The 20,885-nt window shown below is 38.7% G+C and overlaps 2 protein-coding genes across 5 annotated transcripts in view; one reads left to right on the top strand and one right to left on the bottom strand.

The window, feature by feature from the left end:
* The window catches only part of PIGF (phosphatidylinositol glycan anchor biosynthesis class F), a 35,272-nt gene extending 25,161 nt beyond the window's left edge, over positions 1 to 10,111 (bottom strand). The window contains exons 1-4 of one of the 4 annotated variants that reach the window (XM_021701142.2): positions 9,925 to 10,111; positions 7,937 to 8,185; positions 6,646 to 6,737; positions 4,661 to 4,777 (exon numbers count right to left, since the gene is read on the bottom strand). In XM_021701142.2, coding sequence (XP_021556817.1) covers positions 4,661 to 4,777; positions 6,646 to 6,737; positions 7,937 to 8,164 — 437 coding nt within the window. In that variant the 5' untranslated portion in view covers positions 8,165 to 8,185; positions 9,925 to 10,111. Of the gene's footprint in view, positions 1 to 4,660; positions 4,778 to 6,645; positions 6,738 to 7,936; positions 8,253 to 9,924 lie in introns of all 4 variants that reach the window. The other 3 variants (XM_021701143.2, XM_021701144.1, XM_044918560.1) reach the window with 3 other exon arrangements.
* A 66-nt stretch (positions 10,112 to 10,177) lies between these two features.
* Positions 10,178 to 20,522, top strand: CRIPT (CXXC repeat containing interactor of PDZ3 domain). Its single transcript, XM_021701185.1, has 5 exons — positions 10,178 to 10,279; positions 14,047 to 14,112; positions 14,858 to 14,912; positions 18,915 to 19,018; positions 19,327 to 20,522. Exons 1-5 carry the CDS (start codon positions 10,264 to 10,266, stop codon positions 19,389 to 19,391), a joined length of 306 nt encoding a protein of 101 aa, XP_021556860.1. The 5' UTR covers positions 10,178 to 10,263; the 3' UTR covers positions 19,392 to 20,522.
* Positions 20,523 to 20,885: the final 363 nt, after the last annotated feature.

Raw genomic sequence — 20,885 nt, 5'->3', positions numbered from 1 at the left:
AGTTGTTACTTTTGCATATTACTATTTCATGCCCTGCCCTGTGCGATGTTAACTGTTTCATATTACAAATTGATTATTTTTAGCTACAGACCTCCAGTAACAGAGCTATTATCTTGTTGTATGTTAGAAATTTTCGAAGGATATTTCTGCAGTCTACCGAGGTTTAGGTGGCATAAAAGAAATCTAAAAACTTCTTGATTCAGGCCTAACTTTCAATACCCCCCAAATAAGTTTAATATTGGCAAAACCTAATCCATTATAATTTTCATTTTGACTAGGTAGTATATTACTATGGTTTAAATTTCAAAAGACACCAAAGGGTATTAGTAGGTGCAAAGTCTTCTGAGCTGGTCCCCTAGCTTCTCAGACCCCCTCCCCAGAGACAACCAATATTTTTGTCAGTATCTCATGTATTCTTCCAAAGATACACAGGTGTATCTATTCTCTCCTGCTCACTTTTTACGTAAATGGTAGCATCCTACATACATTTCTTCACCTTGCTTTTTTCCACTTAACAGCGTTATCAGTAAATAAAGAAGTGGTTGGGTTGTTGTTGTTTTTTTAACTGCATTAAATTTAACTTAATCCACCCCTTATTAAAGGACATTTAAGCTGCTTCAAAGCTACAATGAGTAATCTTACTCACTGAATATTCTGTAGGTATGAAAATATATCTAGTGCATAAAATCCTAGAAGTGGAACTGCTAGGTCAAAAGATGGGTATTTTTAATTTTTACAGATATTACCGAACTGCCCTTCACAGAGCTTGAACCAATTTATATTCCCATTGGCATTTACCTCTCCAAACCATATGTATTATGAAACTTACAGATCTTTGTCAGTTTGCTTGCTAGCCAGAAAATGGTATTCCCCTTCCTATAATGTTTAGTTTTACTTTGTTATAGATCTTTCTGGGAAGGGATAAAGTGCCGATAGGTACGAAAACAAGGTAACAACAAATTCACTCTGCAAACCTCAAAATACTCAAAAGTCGAATTTTATAATAAATTTTTAAAAAGCTCTTTTCAACCTAGCAGAAAATAATAGGCATGCTGCAAGGTATAGTTCAGGCTAAATGTAGGAATAGGGTTAAAGCAGAATTAGAAAATATATACATATTAAATTTGTGGTAAGTTACTAAGAGAAATTAAGGGTAGTTTCTCTGTTTCCCTTGAGTTTTGAAGTTTGATTTTTCTTTTTTTTTTTTTTAAGATTTTATTTATTTTTTAGAGAGCGAGCGAGAGAGAAACAGCATGAGAGGGGAGAGGGTCAGAGGGAGAAGCAGGCTCCCCGCTGAGCCGGGAGCCCGATGTGGGACTCGATCCCAGGACCCTGGGATCATGACCTGAGCTGAAGGCAGACGCTTAACCATCTGAGCCACCCAGGCGCCCTGATTTTTTTTTCAATTTTAAAATTTTAGGAACTCATATATATATAGTCAGTTCTGCTATAATGCTTATCTTGAACATGCAAATTTGTTCCAATTTGACTGATATATTAGGGGACAATATGAGCAATTTCATCTGAGAAACACTAAGTAAACACATAAAAACTGCACCCATTGGCACTGAGCAGTGTATGAATACACAAAATGTGCACATCCCCCAAACATCTATCACATAATCAAAACAGTGGGGTACTGATATAAGGATAAATATATAGGTCAATGGAAAAACAACTAAAGATCATGTGTTTATGATCAACTGATTTTTGACAAGGGTGCCAAAATCACTCAAAGGGGGAAAATAGCCTTTTCAACAAAAGGTGCTGAGACAACTGGTGGGCCACATGCAAAAGAATGAAGGTAGGCCCTTACCTCACACTGTATACAAAAACTTATACAAAATGGACCAAAGACCCAAATGTAAAACCTAAAATTATAAAACTCTTAGAAGAAAACATAGGAGTAAATCTTTATGACCTTGGATTTGGCAATGGATTCTTAGATGACCCTAAAAAACACAGCAACAAAAGACAAAAATTGATTAATTAGATTTCATCAAAATTAAAATCTTTAGTGCTTCAAAGGACACAATGAAGAGAGTGAAAAGATAACCCACAGAAAGAAAGAATGTGCAAATCATGTATACGATAAAAGATTTGTATTTAGAATATATAAAGAACTCTTATAACTTAATAGTAAAAAAGACAAATAACCCAATTCAAAAATGACCAAAGGATCTGAAGAGAGATTTCTCCAAGGAAAATATATAATTGCTAATAGGCACATGAAAAGATGCTTGACATCATTAGCCAGTAGGGAAATGCAAATAAAAAAACCCAAGGAAATAACAATTTACACCCATTAGGATGGCGATAATCATAAAGGCAGATAATAACAACTGTTGGCGAGGATGCAGGAGGAGAACTGGAGGCTTCATACCCTGCTGTGCGAATGTAAAATGGTGCAGCCACCTTGGAAAACAGTCTGGCAGTTCCTCAAACAATTAAACAAGTTATCATAAGACCCAGCAATTCCACTCCTAGGCATATACTCAAAAAAATAAAAACATTATGTCCATACAAAAACCTGTATACAAATGCTCCCAGCTGCTCAGTCATAACAGCAAAAAGTAGAAACAACGCAGATGTCCATCAGCTGATGAGTGGGTAAACAAAATGTGGTATACAAACGCACAATGGAATGCTATTTGACCATAAAAAGGAATGAACTACTGCAGAGATGAACTTTGAAAATATTATGGGTAAGTGAAAGAAGCTAATCACAAAAGATCACATTTTATATGAGAACACTTTTATGAATGTCCAGAATAGGCAAATCTACAGAAACAGTAGAGATTAGTTGTTGCTTAGGGCTAGAGGAGCAGGAGTAAGGAGGAGATACCTAAAGGGTATGGAGTTTCTTTTTTGAGGTGATGAAAATGTTCTAAACTTGACTGTGATGATGGCTGCACAACTCTTGTGAATATACTAAAAACCACTGAATTGTACACTTTAAATAGGCAAAGTGTATGGTATTTGAATTGTATCTCAATACTACTTAAAAGTGGCAACTCTTCCCACACTACTTCCAGAAAGCAAATTTCAGGGGTTTTTTTTTCCCCAAGGAAAAGGACCATATTCATTATAATGTTTACCAACTTAACTATTTAACATGTATAAAACTATACTACCATTTTTATTAAGTTCCTGTCTTTTTTATGTATTATTGTCAAGAGTTTTCGAGTGTTATGCCTCAATCCTGCCTTTCCCATAAGCTCTGTGTTTTTTAGTGCCCAATTTGCATAGTGTAGGGATTTCTAGGGATGCATATTGCACACTCTGGCAGAACTAACTGCAGAATCAGATGACAACGTCTCCCCCAAATATACCATTATTAGAAACATAGTTCAAAGCTGAGTAAATCACCAATCCAAACCTATAATGTTTCAACTGTTTTTTACTGCTTAAAAATTTCAAACTAAAATGCTAGAAGAAATGAATGCCATTAGGGATACTATGGTAACAATGTGGGAAAGTTTTCAATGATTACACATTTGTTTTCTAGAGACCTTACCGACACCAGAAGACAGTTCTGCAGGGAAACAATATTCATTTCAAAAGGAAAACGTCAATAATTTCTGGAGCCTAGCTGCTAGCCAGCAGCAGCCTCTGTACTACTTGCGCTGTTCCCTTCCAAATTACAAAAATTACCACTTTCACTTCAGTTTCTATGGTTTCATTCATTACCCTAGCATGGATATCTTTCCCTTTTCCCTTCATCTCACCAAATCTCACATTCCCGATCCAAATCCTTTACTGACCATTCCCCCTTCCAGCTCATTCTTCAGTGGTTTCCTACCCCTCTGAATTCCAATAGCATTTACTATCTGATTGACACAATTTTAATCTCGTATTGTTTGTTCATTTTATTCTTGTCCCTTGACAACTTCTCAGCAAGAGAATCATGGCTAATACTTCAGAACCCACACAAAGCTTCACAGCATGGAGCACAAAATAAGAACTCCAGAAATTTTTGCTATTGGGTGATAAATAGGACAAAATCACGGGCACCCAATAACTTCACAGCTTTCTTAGTCACGATTTAACCATTTCTGATACGAACCATTTCAATGCCTTTGAAGAAGCTAACTAACTTAGCTGTGCTGAATTTATATATGGCTGCTAAGGAAATAAAATCCTATAAAACTTGCACTCAGAAGTCTTACCACAAAAGAGGCTAAACAAGAAATTACAGTTGTTACACTAAGCATTTTTATTTTATTTTATTTTTTTTACACTAAGCATTTTTAGATTTGGGATCCCAATTCTACATTGTAAGATGTATGGAAGCAATTTTATCTGTAGCAATTTTATCACAGTGACAAATCATCCCTGAGGAGTGGTTCTCAAAGCCTTCTTTTGGTAGGAGAAACCTTTTTTCAAACAAAAGGCGAAGTGGAATCCTCCCATACAGAAAAAAAGCAGAGCTGATCTTGCTGAAGTGGAAGGAGGAGCCTAGAGTTCTACCTGCTTGAGTCCCCTCTCAAATGTATACAACCCCTTCCCTATCCCCAACCCCCAACCCCTTAAGGCATTCTTGAGAACCATAGTCTGGAAAAACACTCGTAGAATAATCAGAAAGCTGCCATGAATAGAAAAACACTACATTATTTTTTTTAAATTTCAAACACCACTAAAATATAAAATTAAAACTTACCCATTTCTACTGAAAACTCTTAGCCATGCTTTGATGTTTGGTCCTAACAAACACAAACAAGGTACAGTAGTAAAGGTAGACAAAATAACTGCAAATAAAAATGTTTCCAACACCAACCTAGAAAAAAAAAAAGCTTTGATTAATTTTTTTAAAGCATTAAAGGTGCATGTACACGACATAATCTTGGCTATTTAAATAGATTTAACATAAAAACATTTTCTTATACTTTACTTTGAAAGGTAACAGGAGTCCTACCAAAATAACTATAAAAAATTTTACTACTGAAATACAAGCTATAAAAAACAATCTAGCAAATACCCGGCTTTATTTTTTTTTAAAGATTTTATTTATTTAGGGCGCCTGGGTGGCTCAGTTGGTTAAGCGACTGCCTTCGGCTCAGGTCATGATCCTGGAGTCCCTGGATCGAGTCCCGCATCGGGCTCCCTGCTCGGCAGGGAGCCTGCTTCTCCCTCTGACCCTCCCGACCCTCCCCCCTCTCATGTGCTCTTTCAGTCTCTCTCTCTCAAATAAATAAATAAAATCTTTATATAAAAAAAAAAGATTTTATTTATTTATTTGTCAGAGAGAGAGAGAGAGAGAACAAGCAGGGGGAGTGGCAGGCAGAGGGAGAAGCAGACTCCCGGCTAAGCAAGGAGCCCGATGTGGGACTTGATCCCAGGACCCCGGGATCATGACCTGAGCTGAAGGCAGATGCTCAACCGACTGAGCCACTCAAGCATCCCAAATATCAGGCTTTAATGATAGAGTTCAGAAGTGTTAAATACCCTCGGATCCATATGAGACTCTCCACTGCAAGCAACCCCATTTTTAGATAATTAACTTTCTTCCTGAATAGTCTCTGGAACTTTCTCTGCAACTACTGGTTCAACTCTAGCTTATACTGGAGCCACTTGGAAAGTGAGATAAAGACTGGGGGGCTGCACCCCTAGAGTTTCTGCGGCCTGAGAATTTGCTTTTGATAAAATGCTGATGCTGCTGGTTTTAGAACCACTGCTCAAGACATTCATTCTACTCTACAATGGATTAAATAGAAACTACCATTTCCCATTACAAAGGTCTTGTCCTCACCTCTCTAGAAAAGAACTACCTATTAATTTAGTGTGTGTATATATACAACTATGTGTAAATATATATAAAACTACATACATAGCTATATGTGTGTGTCACAACTTATCTCACCATGATCTTTTTTTTTTTTAAAGATTTTATTTATTTGACAGAGAGAGAGAGAGCAAGAGAGGGAACACAAGCAGGGGGAGTGGGAGAGGGAGAAGCAGGCTTCCTGCCCAACAGGGAGCCCAATGCAGGGCTCAATCCCAGGACCCTGGGATCATGACCTGAGCCGAAGGCAGACGCTTAACAACTGAGCCACCCAGGCGCCCCTCTCACCGTGATCATTAATCACTGCTAGATGAAGTTTCCCAGTCTGTGATGAACATTATATAAGAAATATTCATGAATTTAGTTTTTTTTAAAAAACTGGTCAGCTTTGAAAAAGTGCTGAGTTAAATTTTGCCTTTAAACTATCAACATTAGGTTATTAAATAATTAAATACAGGAATCTATTGACTTAAGAAAAACTTCTTTCAAGCACTTCAGAATCATATTTACTGATATGCTAATTGTAACTAATTTATACATATCATTATAGTAAGTTCCCTTAGAGGTTCTAAGGGCCACACATTTATTGGTATAGTTTCTCATCTACCTCCCCGCCCCCCCACATGCAATGGGGCAATAAAAGGCTAGGTAATAGAAGCATTTAATGAATTAAGTTATTCTCCTTATGAGGTAATGTTAAAAGAATATCATTACTAACAAAGGGCAATGATGTCGGTATCCTTCTGTGATCTGGTAATTAAACACACCATGGTTTTTCATTCATTACCAACAGAATTAGTGCTTTGTTTAGTAAACAAGTGTTTTAAAATATTATTGCCTTAAGGTAAAAATTTCAGACTTACTCTATGAGTGGTGCTCCATATAGAACAAAAATTACATGAAAGAAGAAACATGACATAAGAAAGTAGATACAGCATTTCAAAAACCTGGTTACCTAAAAAAGAAATGAGAACAATTTGAAGGCTCAAGACAATGCCTAGAGGACAGCAAATGCTTCCACTTTATCTACAAATACAACTTATTCCCATGTGTGCAACAGTTGAATGTTCTTTACGTCGGGTAGCCTGAAGTGCACGGACCTCCAGACAGCCCCACAAAAGAGCCTACAAGTCACAAATCATCACCCATATTCCACCCACCTAATCAGCACTAGAATCAAAAAAGCATTTCTGTTCCTACAGTATGCATTGAGCTATGTTACTAATCAGTATTTATAAAATATTTACCAACAACAGAACGCTATGATACAAAAAAACGGCAGTCCTTATTATGTGATGCATGAAATCTTTGCAGAAAATAAGGACTACAGTTTTTTTTTTTCATTTAAAAACAAAATTCATTTAATTCATTTAAAAAACAAAACAATTTGGAAAACTGTACCAAACAAGCACAATACTAAACAATCCCCCAAATCATATTCATGTGATTATATGATGCATATGATAACAGACCTGCATGTCTGCAAATCAGTGTGGGATCTACTTGATTTGGAGCTTAAGAAGATCTAATTATAAGACACACAGTGAGTTTTTTAATTGTAGGGGAGTAAATGTGTTTTAAATTATCTAAGAAAGCTACACATAGTATTGGGTAATGTTAAGGGAGGACTTTATTAATTTAAAGTAATAGTTAAGTGTCACACATAGTGAATATTCCAGAAAATAGATTCTGATATTTGAAAACTTTAACACTGTTTAGTTGAGGCAGGTCATGTTCAAAACAAAGCTACCACAGAGGCTTATTTGGTAATTTCTGAAAAATCCATTAAGTTTCTCTCAGAAATGGAAAAAATAAATGAAAATAAACTAAAATGTCTTATAAAGTTTAAAGATATGAGTGCTACATCATGCATTTATCTGCAATGGTGACTTAAAACATGACTATCTAGGTTTACAATGCTGTAATATCCACTGAAGACATCCTAATTCCACAACTGATGCTTGGCAAGGGTCTATTGAACATTGTGGGCAGCCTTCCAGCAATAATAGGCTATTGATTTGGAAAAAAAAAAAAAAATCAGGTTCTCTTTACTCATTGTAAATAACCCCATGAGTACCTGAATAATACTTTATTCTTTCATTAAAAGAAACACTACCTCTATCTAAAAATCAGTTATTAAGAAATAAGCCTTACCTTGTATGATAATGAACTTCTTTTAGAGGATGCATTTGGTTTCACTACTAAATATAATACTAGATTGACGGCAGTTACAAAAACAGAACAGATGCACAACCATGTCAAGTGTGTTTCCAATATTGAGAAGTTCTCCAAGAAGAATGATGGAATGAAGATGCTTAGGATAATTGAAAATATGCATAAAAGATGGGCATACAGTAGTCTCTTGATATCAGTATCTTTCATGGTGTTTTCCTGAGAGGCTATCTAATGAAAAATTAAGAAAAGAGCATATCCAGTAATGATTTTTTCCATTGTCTAAATGCTCCAACACCTAAAAGTAAACATGAACAAGTAAATTTTCTACGCACAATAATGTATTAGGTTCAGAATATGGGAAGATGCATATGTATAAATGTACATGTAGACTAATTATGGCTCAAGAAGGTCTCAGAGCTTGAAGAGGACAAATTTACTAATTTCTTAAATATTTATAACTGGTTTCTGTAAAAGGGTCACGTATTAGGTCCAATTAAGGGATTCGTTTTCTTTTCTTTTTCTGTTTTTTGCCAAAATTACAGAGGTAAAAACAACATGCACGGATTAATGATTTGCTCTTGTTGGAAATATAACCTATGCATTCTAGAAACCCCATGAATACACTTTGGCCAAAATGTTGGCTTTTTTTTTTTTTTTAACCACTGTGGACCCTTGTCTAACATCACAGTAATTCACATCTTCTGGCAAATGACAAGTGACACCAAGTGCACACTTGAATACTCAAATGGTGGCCAGTGTAATCAAGAAAGTTCAAAGAACATGATGCTAAACTAAGGGATCCCAATGCTCCAGAAATACCAAAATGACAATGTCTGTTTCATTTGCTAAGTTCCAATCAAAAGTAGAGCATAAATAAGAGAAAAAAGTCTACCTTCTCTCTATAAAATACACATTATATGTATAATATGTTTATTTATAAATTACTTAACATAATAGATAGTACTGGCTAATGTTAAGTAGGACCTTACTAAAGTAACAATCCACATGTTACACTGTGGTGAATATTCCAGAAAAACAAACGGGGAAGTCCAGGCCTTATCCTAACAGCTCTGATCTAATTCACACTACAATTTTCCAAGGCAAATATTCTACTGATAAGGAAACAGGATAAGACACGTTAGGGGACATGTCCAAGGTCCCAAGCTCCCAAGCACAAAGGCCACGTCAAAGCCTCGCCTCTTTGATATAAAGATACACATCAGGGGTTGAGAAAAGAACAAACTGCAAGAAGGGAGAATGGAAAAGTTTCTCGCAGGTCCTATCCTCCGCGGACTGAGGGGCGGGGCGGAGGATCCGGAATACACTGTCTCAACCGACACCTCTTCGGATTATTCTTCTGGGCCCCTCTCAGAATCCCAAGTGACATGAGCAGATTTGGATCTAATACAGTGAGCAGTACCCAAACTCAAATGCTTACTGAATGAATGAACGAACGAAGGAAAGAGGGTGGGTCCTGCGAAAGCAGCCCTGGGGTGGTGGGCCCTGGGGAGCACACAAGGACGCCCGTCGGGCGCCCCTCCGGCTGCCACGGCCCTGGCGTCCGCCGTCTGACCTAGCCCGGGTTCGCAGGCACTGAGGCTCGCACAGGAGCCTCCGCGGAAATCGCAGGACCTGTCTCGGCAGCCCCACCCCAAACTCGGTCCCTCGGGACTCTGCCCAAGCCTCACCCAGGGCGAGTGTGAGCAGCGGGGGACGCGCTGAGAGGCATAATCAAAGAGCAAGGGCGCGGAGACCAGGAAAAACGGAGGGCCACGCAGAAAGACGGCTCCGAAAGAGGGCCGGGTCCATCAGGGCAGCCCCTGGGTCACGCCGGAAGGGTGGCCCTCGGACGGACGGCGGGCGCGGGCGGGCTGGGGGCACATACGCTCTCGGTTATATGGGCAATTGGTGGGGGCTGCTCGCACCCCCGGGAGGCCCGCGTGCCGGGAGGGTTCCGCTGGGCTTACCTAACTCTCCCGCCAGCGGAAGAGAAGCGGGGACTACTACCTCCCACCACCAGGTACGATTCGCCGCCCTGGCCATCGCGCAGGCGCAGGCCTGTGGGGCGGAGACCCAAGACCGCACAGCCAATGGCAGAACCGGAGGGGCGGGCAATGGGAGCAGCCCCGCCTTCCAGCTCGCGTTTAATTCCTCCCGCGGCTTCTCAGGTGTGGAATGGGCGGGGCGGAGGGCGGAAGGGCCGGAAGTGGGTTATCGTAACCCGGAAGGGGAATCCTTCCCTGGCTGTTGTGTTGACATTTTCGAGCTGCTGCTGTTTCTGCGGCCAAGGGGACCGTCGGGGAAGGATGGTGTGCGAAAAATGTGAGTTAAGGGGCCACATCTTTGGGAGAAGGAGGCTAGGAGAAGCTAACTGGAGCTCTTCGGGTACTTTGCCTTTTCTTTGTTTTTCTTTCGGCCACAGGTTTCCGATGCCAGCCTTTGTCCTTCTACCCCTTTGACCATTCCTTCCCTCCTCCAGGACCGTATAGTCGTTTTGCATTCAGAGTGGTCTCAGTTTTGCACTCATTTGTCTATTTCCTTTGCCTCCCCTACGCCCAACCCGGGATCTCATACGGCTCTTGACTGGCTCCTTCGCCTCACAGACCCTCAGGGTTGGAATGGATCTTAGAAGTAACATACAATATCTAGATTTTCCAGATTTAGCAACATTAAAAAAAAAAAGAAGAACACTTTTTATTAGGAGAAGTAGGTCCCGTGCAATATTTGGGACTTCTCTTTGCTTGGTGCTCTTTACTACTGAAAGTGCATTGGATTTACTTTTAGGACGTGACAGTACTAAAACGCCATTCATTGTTTGAAATTTAAATTTAACCGGGCATCCTATATTTTAACCAGCAGCCCTAAGTTAGCAGTCTATCCAGTGGCTTAAATGCTCTTTGCATGAATACCTGTGGTATTGAGGCAGGGTTCAAAAAGTCTCACCACCTTCAAAGCAGTCTGTATCGATGTCTCTCACTTTTAGAAAAGTGCTTCCTCCCTATTGTTGCCATCAGTGATTCTAATGTAAACTCTTGAGGTTTCTAGAAAATACGATTTTTTGATGTCACAGACTGTTTGCTTTAAAATGGCTGTCATATCCCTAAGTCTCTTTTTCCTCAGGCTAGACATTTCTGGCTCTTCTGAGACAAGGTTTCAAGTCCTCTTATCTGGATTAATATTAACATAATCCACTTTGTTTATACCTCCCCCCCACACAGTAGATAAACCTTTGAACACAGGCACGCATGAGTTTGAATCACAGTTTTTACATTAGGTAAAAGAATAACTATGGGTTAGTATCGAATATTTCTTGGCCCCAGTTTTCTCATCTGAAAAATGAGAAAAATACGTAACTTATGGGTTTTGTGAGAATTAGATAATGTAGGTAAAGCCTGATTTAAAAGTGCCTTAGTGTATACTCAAAAACTGGTTATTTCTATCATAACCCCCAATATGTGGCACTCAGAATTGAATTCTGCCTCATTTTATGAGGGGTAGAGTGGAACTAATATTTCCATTTTTCTGTGCTTTATATCATCGTCTCACATTAAGCTTTTAAAAAATTATTGCAATGTAATTGACATAGATACAAGTCACCCATTTAAAATGTACCATTCTGTTATTTTCAGTATATTCACAGGGTTGTGCAACCATCACCACAATCAATTTTAGAATATTTTCATCGCTCCAAAAAGCACATTAAGCTTTTTGACATTGATGTCCTTTAACTCTACTCCATCCAGTACTTAAGTTTTTTGGTTTTGCCTCTTTGAGTAAATATGACTTACATATATTTAGGTTATGCACCTTCCTTGATGTCTTCTCTTTTATGTAGTATAGTTCCTAAACATGTAAATTTAGCCTCCTATGTAATTTGTGTTAATTCTGTATATTTTAACTTTAGAGGACTGTTATTCTGCCTGTTTTAACTTGTTTTGTGTGATGTTCTTTACACCGTAAGTGCTTTTTCTCAGGGAAATTGAGGATACTGGGCAAATTGTGAGAGTTAACTTCCTAAGATACATGAAAATTTTGAGAACCCAAGATCTAATGTGGTATTAAAATAAGTACACATATTTGGTTCTGGGACATGATATGTGTCCTAAAAGGTCATTTGCTTTTTACTTCTCTGCACTTCTGAAAGTCTATGTATTATTTCTTTGCTCTGATACCTTTCTACCTTCTATAGCATCTTATTCCTCAAATAAAAATAGACTCTTAATTCAAAGACCTTTCTTTCAGTCCTTTTCTACTCTGTGACTTTGAAACTTGGTCTCGATTCTCTTTGAATTTACTTCTCCCTGTGCTTCTTTACCATTATAGTCTCCAAGTTTTCTTATTCTCCTTCTCACTTAAAGTAGATGTTTCCCAGTGATCTGTATCTGACCTTCTTCTGACTGTTTTGGAAATATCTGGCTTCAAGTAGCATATCCATGTCAGTGAATGTCTAATCCACATCTCCAGCTGACTTCTCTCTAAACTAAAACCAATAGAAGAATTTTCTCCAGACAATACCGGGAACCTCCATCTGGTTGTTACGTAGTAGTGTAGTACTTAGTACAAGATTGAATTTGTCATCCTACTTCACAAATCTGTACCTTCTCTTCCATCATTTAATGGCATGGCAGTCCTCCCAGTCACCCATTCACAAAGCCTTAATCATCTCTCATGCATTCCCCCATCCCTTTGTGATCCTGCATCCAAACACTTGCATGTCCTGCCGTTTTTACTTCCATTCAATAGCTCCTATTTTTCCCTAGCCTCTCATTTACCCCTCAAATACCCTAGCTGAGGTCTCCATCACTTGAGTTAGACTAATGTGATCCCCTACCAGCCCCTTTCCCTTCAAACTGTGTTCTCCCTGCCTTTGGCTCTTCTCTCCCTAAACTGTCCTGCCTGCGTGTGAAGGCTACTGGGGAAAACTGTACAAATGAACGAGTTGGTACCACTAAAAGTGTATAATTCCTAATCTCCAAGATCTTTAATACTATTCATCAGTCTTTTTAACTTATCTTTAGTCAGTCCCCTTGCCCTTTGTCGCTAGTGACTATTCCAAGCTCTCTGGTCCCTTAAACTTCCACACCTTCACCTACCTCATCCTCTGTTGACATATACCTCCTTATAGGTATTAGAAAAGCAAGGTAATTACACGGGAACATTCTCAACTTCTTTTATTTCTTTTGCCATACCCATAAACAAATCTGCATCCATGCTCATTTACTTCTTTCCCCTTTTTCAAGGAAAATTCTACTCATGTCCTTGTTGCCATCCCTCTCTACCTCTTTGTCTCTATATCCTTTGAAATCTTTAATCAGCTCCCCTTCCATATAAAAATGCTCAATTAGACCCTGACTCCACCTTTCATTCTTGCATCTTGTCACCTTTTCTTTTCATTCATGCAACAAGTATTACATTCCTACCAAATGCTAGACAGTAGAACCAAAGGGTAAAGACTTTGTCTTACTATCCTTCATCATTATGCCAGGACATAGTTTATAGTAATCACAACAGATATTTGCATTGAACCTAAATATAAGTGCATTCTATCGTTTCCTGGATTTAAAACCTTTAATAAATTCTCAATGTGCAGAGAATAATTTGGGGTTTCTATATTTAGAGCCTGGCATTCAGGATGACCCTCCACAATGAGGGCCCAGCGTATCTTTCCAACTTTATTTTCACTTATTCTTACCCTCACTCTTTGGCCAAACCAATCTACTTTGCATGCCCATGAGTACCCTGAGCTTTCCATGCCTTTCTTCAGGATATATCCTTTCTCTAGTTTGCCTTCATCATCTCTCCTCCTCTTTCTTCACAGCCCCACTGCCAGATCCAGACCCTCTTCCTGCCTTCTCCATAGGCTTTCCTGGATTTCCCCAGCTAAGGTTATTTCTTTCTCTGTGGAATTTCTCAGTTACCCATTGCCCACAGTTGGTATCTTCAGTCTCGTTTCACAGTCCCTACCCCGGCATGAAAAGGCTCCCGACTGTAAGACAGTGGTTGATACCACTGAATTTTAAGCTTCATGTAGTGTATTTATTAGATAGTAAATCCGAATTCCCCTTACTTTTACTATCTTGTTATAACAGGTGAAAAGAAACTTGGTACTGTTATCACTCCAGACACATGGAAAGACGGTGCAAGGAATACCACAGGTATTTTTCCATTTGGAAAAGAGAAGTTGAATCCCATGCTTCCTGTGACGAATGTTTTACCTTTACATTATTTGTAAAAATAAATCTTTTGTGTACAAAGTATTTTATCTCTTAACTATTAAAGAATTCCAGATCCCCCAATAATTTAATATCTTTTATTTAGTTCTCTGGGTTACATGTTAAGAGTTCCTCATCTGTCAGGCAAAAGATAGCAAAATCATTAAATGATTTTCAACCAATGAGTAGATCATAGTAACTGATTTGATACCGCTTTATTAGAGTCTGCATTTAATTCCCCCTCTCTTCACCTGACTTTTATATTCTTGAACAAATCATTTACACATTTACATTTTCACCTTCATATCATTATATACAGTTGAGGTGTTTCCAAAGGGAAGGAAAAGAACCACTTGTACTGTATTCAGGGTCTATGGCACCGAAGTAGTGGCTTTAAGATTTTACACTAGATAAATTAAGTGTAGACCCATCCCTAAAGTCCTCTTTTGAGTCTGAGAAATAAAATGATTATCCAAATTTTATTGCTTTATAATAAATGTTTTCTTTTTAAGTAGTGTCTTAAAAACCTGGGTATTACCTGGGGATTTTTGAAAATTTTGATCCAGACTAGTCTACTGGTAGGAGGCCAAAGAAGGAACTTTTTAACTAACCGTTAAATGTTAAATGTATATGTTATAGTGAAATGTGCAGAAATAACCTGCTAAAATACATGTATATTTTGATTTAGAAAGTGGCGGAAGAAAGCTGAACGAAAATAAAGCTTTGACTTCAAAAAAAGCAAGGTAGGTAATAGGAGCAGCCACTCCACAGGCATATAACTTTCCACTCTCTTTGGTCTTAGACATGCTGGAGTGAATTTGGTGTGCATCATTCTATCGCGATAAAACAGAGTTCAGTAGTTCCTAGCATGCAAAGCCAAGCTGTCTGTTACAACCTGCTGGTTTCACCCTGCTCCTCCTCAGTGTATCAATATATGAAGATATTAGTGCTACTTTTTTAATATATAGTTTCATCAGAAAAAATGACTTTTATTTAATCTCATTTTTTTTTTTTTCTTTTGAAAACTATGATTTCTTATCCCTAAAACTACTTTGCAGTTTCATTCAGGTGCTTCAGTGTGCTATGTTTTATAGAACTAGTTTTGGAATAATATTGCCTGGTTTAGGTTTACTCTAGGTTATTTTATCTGGTTCTTAATTCTCATACAAATTGGAGGTAATAGAGGGATGTAGACAGATCAGAAGCTCTGGAGTCAGCCCTAAATTTGGATTTGGACTCTGTTCCTGTCTAGCTCTGGGGCCTTCAGGAAATTAAGCCAGTTTTCTGAACTTTACTTTTTCATCTAAGAATGGAGATAAAAGTGTCTCCCACCCTAAAAATCACTTTTTTTTTTGACACCACGCTTTATTATTTCCAGTCTTAAAAATGCCATGAACCCTTCCAGCTGCCACCCCATTGCCTTGCTTCCCTTCACAGCAAAAGTTTCCAAAAGCCTTATTCAGATGCTTTCTCAGTTAAGTCCGATTCACGACTTCAGCCCCACCAAACCCCTGCAGCTGCTCTCAGCAGGATCACACCTGATGGACTTCTCTGTTCTTACCTTACTTAACCTTTTAACAGCTCTCATTTTTGCAACCTTCTGTTCTCTCTCTCTTTTTTTTAAAGTAAGCTCTACCCTCAATGTGGGGCCTGAACCCACAGCCCCGAGATCAAGAGTCGCTTGCTTCACTGACTGAGCCAACCTGGCTCCTCTGCAGCGTTCTGTTCTCTGGGCTGTTGGGTACCATACTCTTTTTTCCTCCCAACTCACCGTTCCTTCTCAGTCAGGTGCCTCTGGACTCAATCCTAGACCTTTCTCTTTTTTTTCTATTTATAAATGTATATAATCTCTCCTCAAGTGACTTTAGTCCAAAGGCTTTAAATTCAAACTGTATGGGTTTTGTTGTTTTTTTGTTGTTTTTTTTTTAAGATTTTATTTGACAGAGAGAGATAGCGAAAGAGGGAACACAAGCAGGGGGAGTGGGAGAGGGAGAAGCAGGCTCCCGCTGAGCAGGGAGCCCGATGTGGGGCTCCATCCCAGGACCCTGGGATCATGACATGAGCCGAAGGCTGACGCTTAAATGTCTGAGCCACGCAGGCACCCCCAAACTGTATGTTAATGACTCCCAGATTTATATCCCCTGTCCTGACTTCTCTTTTGAGCTCCAAAGATATACCCAGCTGCCTACTTGACTTACCAGTTTGGTGTCTACCAGGCAACCTCTTGTTCCTGCAGTCTTCTAATCAGAGTCTCATCATCACACCCCTCCAGTCCAGCCTTGCGAGCCTAAGAGCTAGAATTCTGCACTGATCCCTTCCTTTTCCTCACTTCTCTTTCATCAGCAAGTTCTTTAGCTCTGCCACCAACATGTAACCTGAATCCACCTGCTTCTGTCCATCTCACTGCTATTACCCTCTTCCAAACCACTGGTATTTCTTACTTAGATGCCATAATAACTCTCCATCTTTCTGCTTCCTCTCTAGTTCTTTATGGTTCAGTCTCATAGTAGCCTGAGTGGTCCTTTAAGGGGCACAGAAGTGCTTTTCTCAGAACCCTGCATTGCTTTTCTTTTCACGTAGAATATAATCTAACCCCCCCACCCACTTTCCTAACAAGGTTTTCCATGATCTGGCCCCTCCCACCTCTCTGACTCCCTGTTTCAGCAACTCCTGCATCAGATAGACCAAGCCCACTCCCACTGGAAGAGGTTTGTGCTTGCAGCTCCTTCCTCCTAGAGCTCGTCCCACAGAGCTTACATAGCTGGCACCTTCTTGTTACTAGGGTCTCAGCTGAGATGTCACCTCCTCAGAGTGAGTCCCTAACCAGCATTTGAATTAATATCTTCCCTCCTTCCCCTCATGTCTGCCACAATATCCTGTTTGACTTTTCTCCTCAACGTGTATCACCATCTGAAAAACATGTTTATTCCTTTACTTACTGTCTGCCCTTTACCTGTTGTCTTACTAGAATGTCAGCTTGAGGACAGAGGCTTTGTCTGTCAAGTTCATCTCTGGTGTGTAAAACAGTGACAGGCACATAGTAGGCACTCACCAAGTATTTGCTGAATGAATAAACACCTGTTTCATGGCATCCCAAGGATTAGAAATAATAATAATAAAGCTTTTACTACGTGTAGTGTCTGGCTACCATAAGTACATAATGGTACTTTTTAAATAATGGATATAAAACAGCATAAGAGACTTAATCTTCAGTGGAGCGTCACACTAAGTATTGCTCTGACTTATTGATGTCTTCTAAGACCGTTCAGTTATTATTAACTAAGTTGTAATTTTTACAGATTGTACAGTTTTAGACACTTCCAGTTCCTTTATGCTCCCAACCTCACTCCAGTATCATTAATAAGTAGCTGTTACTTTGGATACTCCAAATGTCTCACATTGGAAAGCATACTATTGTATTGCATTGAATCTAAGATACCAACACTTAGAAGATGTATCATTGCTTTAAGAAAGAAAAAGCTCTGCCAATTAATTGTAAGATTTCAGACATACTAAAATGTACATCTCAGAATAAAATATGGTTTGAAGCAAAAGTAAGCATCCATATGGTTGCACACAAATCGAGCTTATTAAAAAGAGGAATATCTATCTTCCCTTGTGCAGAGTACAGTGACATTCTTTTGGGTTTGGAGAAATTAACCTTTGAAAATGAGCTATTGTATTACACTACCCCAAGAGAAGAAACTAGGTCTAGGACAGTGTTGGCATTCGGTATATGAGTATTGTTACAAAAGTTATGGCCAATTTAGGGGGAATTATTTTCTACTCCAGTCACTATAAGGTGGCACTTTTATGTAGTAGAAACTCTTTTATGCAAAGGGATTGGATCAATTAATGGAAAATGTCAGTTAAAGGAGGCGATTATTTTTTTTTTAATTTTATTTTTTATTTTTTTAAGATTTTATTTATTTATTTGAGAGAGAGAGAGCACAAGAGGGGGGAGAAGGAGAGGGAGAAGCAGACTCCCTGCTGAGCAGGGAGCCCGATGTGGGACTCGATCCCGGGACTCCAGGATCATGACCTGAGTCGAAGGCAGTTGCTTAACCAACAGAGCCACCCAGGCGCCCAAAGGAGGCGATTATTAAAACATACACATACCTTCTTATAAGCCACAGCACATAACAGCACATGCATTCATCAGTCCTTTGGCACTGAGACAGGCTTTTTGAGTATGAGTCTACTGATAAGAGTTCATCATTTTCCTCACATAAATCATACCAGAATGCACATTTCCAGTATCTTTAAAGTGGAGCCAAAACTGACAGACTTGCAAAGTGGCAAGTCCTTCCGCTTACGATCTTGCCCCTATTTTGAAGCTGTCTCACCTAATTCAGTGGCAGTTCAGTGATTGTCACTGACCCAGCCATCCTAAAGCATTCTCATAGTTTTTAATAGAATTGGTCACTCTTTTTGTACCACATTTCATCAGTTTCCATAATATTAAACTATATCACACACACAGATTGGCAAATACAACTTGTAGAAACAGTTTTGGGATTAAGGAACTGACTGTTCATCAGCATACAAGTCATATAGAAGGGGCAGGGGTGTGCAGGCGCGGGGAGAGGAGCCAGCTGCAAGCGTGCCGTGCCTGTCAATCAGACAGTGTGACACAGAACAAAGAGCATGGATTGATCCCATTTGTTGCTAAAGGGAGGTCATTTAAGTGTTTCTATTCTATTATACATTTTTTTTCTTTTTTTAAAAAAAAAACAAACCTCTAGATTCGATCCATATGGAAAGAATAAGTTCTCCACTTGCAGAATTTGTAAAAGTTCTGTGCACCAACCGGGTTCTCATTACTGCCAGGGCTGTGCCTACAAAAAGGGTAAGTTTCTTTCAGTACCGTTTTTCTATTCATATCTGGCCTACTCTTGGTGCTGACTTAGATAATACAAAGGAGTAGCCTTTCATAGATGCTGTTCATCAAGTGCTCTTTTTTCTAAAGCAAGATAAAACGTAGAACTTGTTTGTAGTTACAGGTCTATGCTTTCTTTTTCTCTTCTCTCATGCTGTTAATTTATGTTTTAAGCCTCAGGAGTGACTTAAATAAAGCAAACTGTTGGTATTCGGTATTTGGTATTATTAGTCGGTATTATGATTTGATTGCTTACATGTTTTGTTTGTTTGTTTTAGGCATCTGTGCAATGTGTGGAAAAAAGGTTTTGGATACCAAAAACTACAAGCAAACATCTGTGTAGATGTGTTGATGACATTTCTGGCTTTCTACATGATTTTACTTTTTGCTTTGAATTTTCAAGGCATAACATAGGTGTTCAAGTTCCAAAATAACACGTTTTAAGACAATATTAAACCGAGAAAGTTGATTGGTATGCATTTTTTGCTCTTAAGAAGTTCTAAACAACAACGTAACTAGTTTCCTGCCTTAGTTCTTTTCCTCACAAGCATCTTATTGAACTAGAATAAGTGGCAAATTTAATGAGAAATATTTTCCCATTTCTGTAGATGCTTTTTATTTATCATTATTCATGTAATTCTTATCCTCACTCTCTACTTTATTGATATCGCAAAAGTGAGAAGGAGATGATTGATTGATATTTTGCTCTGAACTTTGCATCAGACTTATAACTCTTCCTTCATTCCCTTGTTGGTGGCATAGTTCTTAGAATCAGCAGTCTCTTCATTAACTGTAGATTCACAGGGCATTGAAATATCCAAGACCATTAAACCTGAATAGTTCCTTAGTCATTAGCCCAGACCCAAATCACAAGTTGTATTTATGATACTTTTTATTTGTTCTTGAAGCCAAAGTGCCAATACCATTTATGTGAGAATGAGAACACAAGGGTCAACCCGTGTGTGTCCAAGTGAATACACTGGATTTCAGAAAACTACATTTTATGCACATTACCTTGAATTCAAACTGTCATGAAAGCCAAGAAAACATGTCATCCATGGGAATGTGTAATGAATGAGTTACTACTCTTTAGGAAAGCTCCTTGAAGCAAAAACCAAACTTTTTTTTACCGCCCCTCCCCACCCACCAAAAATAAATAGAACAAAACCAACATTTTGACTCTTCTTTTATATATGACACAGACTGCTAAAAGACAACTTTGAGGTTCAAATAAAAATTTTTCTTATGCTGCCTTCAGAGGTTTAGGACTTCTGCTTTTGAATCTTGCAGCATACTATGGGAAACCAAAAACATATTTCCTATGGCAAGCGCAGTATGTATAAATACATATCACTATAAAATATGTAGGATAGATAACATGATACACATGGTATAGATACTACATTTCTATTTGTTTTAAAATTATTATGGAAGGTATTTAAAGTTTTAACTGTTTGGGGCGCCTGGGTGGCTCAGTTGGTTAAGCGACTGCCTTCGGCTCAGGTCATGATCCTGGAGTCCCTGGATCGAGTCCCGCATCGGGCTCCCTGCTCATCAGGGAGTCTGCCTCTCTCTCTGACCCTCCCCCCTCTCATGTGTGCTCTCTCTCTCTCATTCTCTCTGTCTCAAATAAATAAATAAAATCTTTAAAAAAAAAAAAAAAAAGTTTTAACTGTTTATCTGTAAGGTTTTTAAAATAGTATTTCTCTAGGATACATTGTTATTCTTATCCAGAACGATCATAAGGATGATGCAAAATATAACAAAAATAGCTCTGAAAGCAGAGAGTATCTCCTCACACTTCAGTCGATTAGGGATATTTCATTAAAATCAATAC

Source organism: Neomonachus schauinslandi, chromosome 10 (assembly GCF_002201575.2).
Source record: "Neomonachus schauinslandi chromosome 10, ASM220157v2, whole genome shotgun sequence".
Taxonomy (NCBI): Eukaryota; Metazoa; Chordata; class Mammalia; order Carnivora; family Phocidae; genus Neomonachus; species Neomonachus schauinslandi.
This window is presented reverse-complemented; position numbering and strand designations above follow the sequence as displayed.